Raw genomic sequence first — 8,259 nt, 5'->3', positions numbered from 1 at the left:
CTTTGTAAGAGAACCCTGGACTCTAGCCCCTAGTCCACAAAACAAACCAGGCAGTGGTCAGCAGCTACCTTTATTTTGGCCAGACACACGAGTCAGACGATACTCCCAACAATCAGACCGTTAGGGCTTGTAAGCAAAACAGGCAAAAAGGGGGAACTAACCAGGACCAGCATCTACCATTTTCCATGTGTGTTCACAAGTCTTTTTTTTTTTTTTTTTGAGTTGGCCTCGAGTATGAATTTTAGAGAAAGCTAGCAGAATACCAAGTACTAACGTGAAGAGACCCTATATGCACACAGTGGACCTGTCATGCGCAGCTCCCCGCCACCCGTTGCCTTTGACTGGGAATGAGACCGGACACCAGATGTCAGAGTAAAGGAACTTATGTTAGGTGGTCTGTAAAAAGTAATAGAAGACTGAGGCTTGGAAAGAGGATAAACAAGAAGACTTTAAAAAAATCTCTTCCTGGGACAACCTGTTTAAGACAAATAATACACCTTCCAGTCTGACCCATTTCAGACTGAAGGTCATGCCAAGGTTGAACGTTAAGGAAAACTAAGTTTAACCCTCTTACAGAATAGCTCACCCCCACCTAGGTGTGGGGACAAGAAAACAGTTTTTAATGAACATCACAGAGGCACAGCTTCAAGCTTAAAAATGGCCTGAGACACCCCAGTGACACGCTGTAGAGTCATGAGTCAAAGGGTTAGTCACATGTATACTGTGGGTCAAATGACTCATGAACATGCCAAGTAGGCCATGTTGCTTGGAAGTTTATCTGGCTTCTGGTCTGGTCCTGCCTTTAGAAATCCTGCAATGGCACTTGGGCACACAGTGAGGCCTTTGGCACCACTTCGCTATAACCTAGCCCACACCCCTCTGCCCATCCTCAGGTGATCGGTCTGTTTGCGCCAGCGCCCTTGGAAGATGAGGGTGTGATGTGCCTCCTGCCAGTGCCTTGGCCGTGTGTGTTGCTGCTGGTGTGTTTCAAATACTACTGAAAACATGGGTTCTGAGCATTTTCCTGGTACTGGGTCCAACAGGAAACTGCCCCGTGGTCACCTCTCCCCTGGACCCAGGGTTATTTTTCCTCATTTTTTCTTTCTTTTCTCCTCAGACTTGTAGTAGGGGTTCTGCAACATGAAAAGCAGAAGTATAAGAGGGATGAGAAAGTAGGGCATGTAGACAGATATAAGGAATAGTCGTTCGTGGAAAGTCTTAGGTCCTTGTCCTTTGAAACAACTGGCTTTGGAGAAATCCTCGAGTAGAACTGTGGAGAGGATTGGAATCAGAGTTGTCATCGTTTGAACCGAGTAGATGATTGCAGGGGTGCGGATCCACCTGCAGCCTCCTGAGGTCATCGAGGAGAGAAAGAGATAAGGGTTAGATCTGCTCATGGCTCCAGGTATGTCCACAACATCCTCCACCCTGTCTCTGCCTGCTCCCTTCAGCTGAATCATTCTACCTCCTTTTCCAAGTGGAAACAAATGGGAAACTGGATGTGATATAATAATGCCCAACGTGCAAACTTATGTGACAGCTGGAGCCCTAGCCACTGACTGCCAAAGAACACTGGGTGGTGTCAGAATTAATTCAGAAAAACTCTAGGGCAGTTAAATGGCCATTACTAGTTAAACCGGGTTGGTCCAAAATGCAATTGGGGGGAGGGGAGGAGGCGGGGCAGCCCTGTCAGCAACATCTCTTTGCTCAGTAATTATATATAGGTGAGAGGGATCAAGAGATTCTGCTGAGATGGCTTGGGGGTTCCAGTGGGAAAGAAGCTGTACAAGCTTAGTTACCATGAACACTTGTATGGCCACCTTCTTTTTAAAAGCATTCGTCATGGGGACACTGTAAGAATAATTTTTAAATGAGAAGTTAAGCCATTTAGAGATTAGCTTGATGCTACTGCTTAAAAGCCAGTATGATACTACCCAAAGCAGAAAAGTAAAAGCAACAACAAAAAAGAAATTCTGTTGGGGGTGGGGGGTGGAGGGGAGGGACAATAAAAAGGAACAAGTTCAAACTTGAAAGTAGCCTCAGGTTTCACGTGTGTGAGAGATTTCCAGTTGACTGAGGCAGTCCTGCAGCCCAGCTGACCACAGACACTAGCTTGAGCCATGTTAACGTCCCTATACAAGATCTGTCCTGGCCGTTCCCACCAATCCTGTATCACCCTCATACAGCCTCCAGGGACCACTCCCCTCTCCCTTGGTAAAACATTCCCAAAAGATTTCTGGGACCTGGTTTCAGAGCAGAAATGGGATTTCCCCATTTACTAACCTTTGAAGAAGGCATATGTTGCGATGGGAAAGAAAGGCAGCTGAAACACAAGCTCGCAAAACAGGAAGGACTTAAACCACACCGGGGGGTTCTGTAGCAGGGCGTCTTTGAACTCCTCAGTATACCACTGCCGCAGGTTTCTCAGCTGGGAAAAGATGAGGATCACAATGAATACAGCTACGTTGGCAGGACAGGCTTCAGCAGCTCCAACCCGCTGGCGGAGCCTCTCACTACCCAGCTCCCTTGGCAGGACAGGCTTCAGCAGCTCCAACCCGCTGGCGGAGCCTCTCACTACCCAGCTCCCTTGGCAGCAGACGGCACACCCAGCTGGCTTTTGTGGTGCAGCCTAGATGGTCATTTAATAAAAACTCACTAGCTCTAACTCAAATGTTACCTTCTCCCAGCAGCTTTCCTCAGCTCTTCCAGCCCCTGTGTGCTACCCAGCATGTCTGTGATAACACATATCCAGGTGTGGATATCGTCAGGAGCAGCAATGTGTGGCACTTAGTAGGCTCTCAGCTGAACACACAAACGTGAAGCATCTGCCAACAATATCCTTCTTTATAAAGAAATGACGTGAAAACCATCCTGACGTTTGTCCTTTCAAAATAGCAACTGCACAGCAAGCTCCAAGGGCCAGATGGCCTCAAATACGGAAATAAGTTTCCTTGTCTTTTTTGGGGGGCGAGGTGCGGGGGTAAGTGTAAGGGAGGTAAATCTAACCTCTGCGAAGTTGCAATTTTAGACAATTTAACTTATCCCCAAATCTCAAGTTCCTTGTCATTCTTTACCCCCCTAATTCTAAAGTTTTTTCTGTTTTAGGAGATCAGTAGTATACTCGCAGAGGAACAGGCTCTGCCTCACTCTGGAGAGTGAGTGGTCTCAGTTCTAGCTTGGGCCCCACCTTCGTGATGGCACTGTCAAATCAAAAGATGCAGATCCATGTAGACGAGGCTGCAGGCAGGGGAAGGAAGCAGGAGGGTTTGAGGCTGCCCATTCTGTGCTCTTTTAAGAGCCCAAAGCCTAGGGCTCTCCACACTACATAGACTACTGAAGGTCTGTCACATTTAACCTCCTGGAGATGGCATCTTGATATTATGATAAATCAAGACAACTTCCAAGATAAGAATTTGGCTTACAATGGAAAATCCAAAGATACTTTTCCTGTTAATTTTTAATCTAAAGATAAAGGCTCACTATTGTGAAATAGAGGCCTCTCTGCTGCAAGTGAGCTTTAAGCAAACATCCAGAAACAAACATTCTGTTAGCATAATATTAATTACAAAAAGGCCTTAGCTAGATAATCAATTTATTGACCAAGTGATCTTGAATTTGTATTTGACTTGAAATTTAAATTCACAGCAATATCCTTAGCTTCCTTCTAAGCACTTTTCAGGATGGTAATGTGGTAGAAAATATTCATAAAGTTTAAGTCACTGCACCTCTCCTGGGCTCTATTTTCTCATCTGTAAAACAAACAACTTGGACTAAATGTTTTTTAAGATCCTTTTTTGCTTTCTAGATTTACTTCAAAAAAATATTGGAAGGATCTATTTTTAAAGATTTAATGCAGAATTTAAAAGGCATTCTGGTTCATTTGGGCTTCCTTGGTGGCGCAGTGGTTAAGAATCTGCCTGCCAATGCAGGGGACATGGGTTTGATCCCTGGTCCGGGAAGATCCCACATGACACGGAGCAACTAAGCCCGTGTGCCACAACTACTGAGCCTGTGCTCTAGAGCCCGCGAGCCACAAATACTGAGCCCACGTGCCACAACTACTGAAGCCCGTGCGCCTAGAGCCCGTGCTCCGCAACAAGAGAAGCCACCGCAATGAGAAGCCTGCGCACTGCAACGAAGAGTAGCCCCTGCTCACTGCAACTAGAGAAAGCCCACATGCAGCAACAAAGACCCAACACAGCCAAAAACAAATTTATTTTTAAAAAAAAGGCATTCTGGTTCATTTGAACTTCACTTTCTATTTAATTTGTATACATTCAGATCCACCTATTTCATAAATCCAGGCAGATTTGTACAACACTGTAATTTCTAAGGGCTGCAGGATGATAACAGCAAAATTTAAAACAGTTGACCCTTGAACACAGGTTTGAACTGTGCAGGTCCGCATATATGCGGATTTTTTTCAATCGGTGGCTGGTTGAATTTGAAGATAGGGAGGAACGTGGGTATGGAGGGCTGACTATAAATTGTACGTGGATTTTCGACTGTGGAGGGTCAACACCCTTAACCCCCAAGCAGAGTGATGAGCATGGTACCCAGGGGCTGAGTGCTGGCTCTGGGCAAAGCACTTAATCTCACTAAACTTGTTTCCCAATTATAGCACCTACCTCGCTGTTGGTAAGATAAAAAGAGTTAATACTTACAGTCATTAGAACAATGGCTAGCACAGTAGATGTTAAGATTACTTAATTGAATGTAATACATATTTGGAGAAGTTCAATTTAATCCTATTAAAATCTCAGCATGCAACTGGTCATTAATAACTATTAGGTAAGACCCCAAAAAAGGTAGTAAAACGGTTTCCATTTATAACTGACTCACATTTGCCTCAACTTACCATTGTTATCCATTAAAATATTCACCTGGCCTACGCACATGGATTTCTAGACCAAAGCTGCTACTGAACAGTCTTGCACTCCTCTTAGAATGAGCGCACAAACTGCTTTCAGCATCTAGATGCTCACTTGTTTTCCCTTATTTTAACAGAAGCAATGCTACCCAGCTGCAGATGATACTACAAAATGCTTCCCATCCTCTCCATGTTCTAATCCAAACTAAATTCTTATTGTTTCATAGTAAGAGTTTTTCCAAGTGTTGATCTGATTCAAACCAAGAAAGATATTTGCAAATTTTAGCCTAACCATTATGTGATCTCCACAAGCTTTTTAGTTCTAGGAGAAATTCCTTCTATTTAGGGAGGAAAAACACAACAGATGTTAAAATTTGGCATTTTTTCAAAGAATCTGAAAATAACTCAGGGCTTTTATTATTTCCCCATACAGAAGCAACAAAACCATCATTGCCCACCCCAAAGCAACAATAGTGAATAGAGACACAGGCCTTCCAAGCTGGGAGGCCCCTGTGTTACTAAGGTCTTTAAACAGTATCATAGACAGACAGACAGACAGACAGACACACACACACACACACACAGTTACAGAATTTCTGGTCAGATCCTGCCTATGTTGGCCCTTGACCTTTTACAACAGGTCAACTTAAAAAAATAAAGCTGAGAAAACTACCAATCAAATATATAAGTTTAAATGGGGTTTTTATGATTTTGGAAACATTTTAATTGTATCTTGTGAGTGGTGAGCAAGAACTTGTGGGAATGGCACATTCAGAAAAGATAGGGAAACCAACAGCTGTTAAGTCTGGAACGGTTGGCTACCTGGAGTAACATAACTGTTATGTACGTATGTATGTATTTATTTATTTTGCCTGTGCCGGGTCTTAGTTGCGGCACTCGGGATTTTCCTTGCGGCATGCGGGCTTCTTAGTTGCGGCAGGTGTGTGGGATCTAATTCCCCGACCAGGGATCGAACCCGGGCCGCCCAGATTGGGAGTGCGGAGACTTACCCACTGGACCACCAGGGAAGTCCCATGACTGCCTAGTATTAAAGGGACTCATAACATCAGAGATGGTGAACAGGCAGCCTGCCTGAGTTCTGTTGGCCACACAGACTTTGCACAGACATGGCTCTCCTTTCTTCGAGGCAACTAATAGCTAGTGCAGAGCTGTGACGACCTGTTTAGAAGGATCATGTACCACTTGGGCCTGTGTCATAGGCTGAATAATGGCTCCCAAAGACATCCACATCTTAATCCCTGGAACCTATGAATGTAACCCTATTTGGCAAAAGTGACTTTGCAGATGTGATTAAGTTAAGGATTTGGAGATGGGAAGACTATCCTGGTTATCTGGTGGGCCCTAAATGTAATTACAAGTGTCCTTATAAAAGCTGGGCAGAGGGAGATTGGACTAAAGAAGAAAAGGCAGCAAAGTGATGACCGAAGCGGAGATTGATGTGATGTGGCCACAAGCCAAGAACACCCGCAGCCACCAGAAACTGGAAGAGGCAAGGAACAGATCCGCCACTAGGACCTTCAGAAGCAACGAGGCCTACAAGACTCATTTCAAACTTCTGACCTCCAGAACTGAAAGATAATAAATTCGTGTTGTTTTAAATCACTATATTTTTGTAATTTGTTACAGAAGCAATAGGAAACTAATACATCTTGTATATGTTTGAGCTTGTGATTTAACTCCTCTCTCTCCTACTTGACAGTTGAAGCTACAGAGCCCTGACTTGCCCAAGGAACTCAAGAAGTTCTTGGAAGAACCAAGTCCCCAGACAATGCTCTTGCCACACACAACCTACACTTTTCCCAGGAAACGGTAGGTCAGAGGTCTTCCCAGTTATGCTTGGAGCTAGAAACAAACCAGACTACGGAGTGGGGGTTTATTGTTGAGCAGTGGCTCTTAACCTTTTGGGGAGGGTCAGACCCCTGGAAAAGTTGATTGAAGCTATGGAAAGCAAGGCACACACAATTTTGCATACCCCATTAGGGGTTCATGGACCTCAGGTTAAGAACCCCTGCTCTGCAGAGAAAAAGCAATTAAAGAGAAATAGAGGTAAAATCAAATCTTTAGGTAGACACGTCAGGCTTGCCTATAGTTCTGCAGACAGATTGGAGAAGTGTAGAACTGAGGACTGGAATTCCGTGATAGAAGGTTATAGGGTCCAGACATGAAAATAAAACTCAATAAATAAAAAGCATTTAAAGCAAAAGTTAAAGTTTGGGGTAAAGAATGCTCTCCAACAACCAGGAAATGGGGCTTTCGCCTCCGTTTCTACTCAGGTGATCATTCTTGCTCAAATCCAATAAAAAAGGCCGATTTGAAAAGGTGTCGTTTACTTATGAGCTTTTTAAGTTGCTGGATCCTAATCTTGAAATCAGGACGCTCTGCGAATGTCCCTTAGAGGGGTCTAACACTAGCGTTATTTCTTTGGGATTAGTCGGTATTTTTAAAGCTCTCCCAAGAAACACAACTTTAAAACAAATCCAACATGTGTCCATAATTTATACACTGGTTCATCCAGGCTACTTCCCTCAAATACTGACAACTGACCAGAGCTGGGGTGTGGGAGTCTTAAACCCAGGGAAGAACTATCCTTAAAAGGAGCAAGGTGTTTGGCCCCAGGAGCTTTGGGGAAGCGGCTGGGAGAGACAAAGAAAACCCCGAGGAAGAAGTCGAGTTGAAGGGTAAGGAGGGGCCGGAGCGCCGGCGGGACCCAGGAAAGCAGGAGGGAACCCTGAGTGGGCGAGGCGGGGCGCCAGGCCGGAGGAGGGGAGATCACGGGGACGCCGGGTCAACCGCTACGCCGAGGGGCGCCAACCTCGGCGACCGGCGGCCAGGACAGACGGCGCCCTCACCTCCACGGGGTAGAGATCGCGCGGCAGCACCGCCTGCAGGTCCACGAGCAGGGTGATCGGGATGTGGGAGAGGAAGTAGAGGCCCAGCAGCCACTCCAGGCCGCGCCGGGCGCCCAGAGGCCCCATCATCCGTCGGTTGGGCAGAGCAGGAGCCTAGACTACGCTGGAGGGAACGCAACGTGGGAACAAGCCCGCAACCGCGCCATCACAGGACCCCCCCGCCCCGCCCCGCCCCGCCCCGCCCCGCCCCGTCTCGAGGGCGACGCCGGCCGCTCCCATTGGCTGAGAAGCCGCGCGCGGGCCGGGAGCGTCCGCCGACGCGGCCAGCGGACCGTTTCCATTGGCCGCGGGGAGCGCCGCGTGACGTGGGGGCGAGGCTGCTCGGCCGCCGCGCGGGGCCGCTCCGGGCGCTGGGCTTGCACAGCCAGAGGTCTTGCCTGTCGCGGGGCCTGTCGGCCTTCTCTCCGCGATCGCGTGCTATCCGTGGCCCTTTCGCTCATTACTCTTCGTTCCTTCGCT

The 8,259-nt window shown here is 46.7% G+C and overlaps 1 protein-coding gene and 1 long non-coding RNA gene across 2 annotated transcripts; one reads left to right on the top strand and one right to left on the bottom strand.

The window, feature by feature from the left end:
* Positions 1-54: 54 nt before the first annotated feature.
* On the bottom strand, positions 55-7,991 carry TMEM97 (transmembrane protein 97). Its single transcript, XM_082371331.1, has 3 exons — positions 7,741-7,991; positions 2,284-2,428; positions 55-1,351 (listed from the first exon to the last, which is right to left on the bottom strand). The coding sequence occupies exons 1-3, from the start codon at positions 7,867-7,869 to the stop codon at positions 1,092-1,094; spliced, it is 534 nt and encodes a 177-aa protein (XP_082227457.1). The 5' UTR covers positions 7,870-7,991; the 3' UTR covers positions 55-1,091.
* On the top strand, positions 1,316-6,494 carry LOC309618096. The gene is made up of 2 exons (XR_014238315.1): positions 1,316-1,405; positions 2,688-6,494. It is a non-coding gene; the product is annotated as an uncharacterized lncRNA (long non-coding RNA).
* Positions 7,992-8,259: the final 268 nt, after the last annotated feature.

The sequence above is a fragment of the Balaenoptera borealis genome (assembly GCF_965194805.1).
Source record: "Balaenoptera borealis genome assembly, chromosome: 20".
In the NCBI taxonomy this organism is placed as follows: Eukaryota; Metazoa; Chordata; class Mammalia; order Artiodactyla; family Balaenopteridae; genus Balaenoptera; species Balaenoptera borealis.
This window is presented reverse-complemented; position numbering and strand designations above follow the sequence as displayed.

Bases quoted from the DNA above. Each gene is read 5' to 3' on its own strand.
- TMEM97 (XM_082371331.1), bottom strand. From the start codon at position 7,869: ATGATGGGGCCTCTGGGCGCCCGGCGCGGCCTGGAGTGGCTGCTGGGC. The intron at 2,429-7,740 runs GTGAGGGCGCCG...ATCTTTTCCCAG, and splicing joins GCGATCTCTACCCCGTGGAG to CTGAGAAACCTGCGGCAGTG. The intron at 1,352-2,283 runs GTTAGTAAATGG...CGATGACCTCAG, and splicing joins AACATATGCCTTCTTCAAAG to GAGGCTGCAGGTGGATCCGC.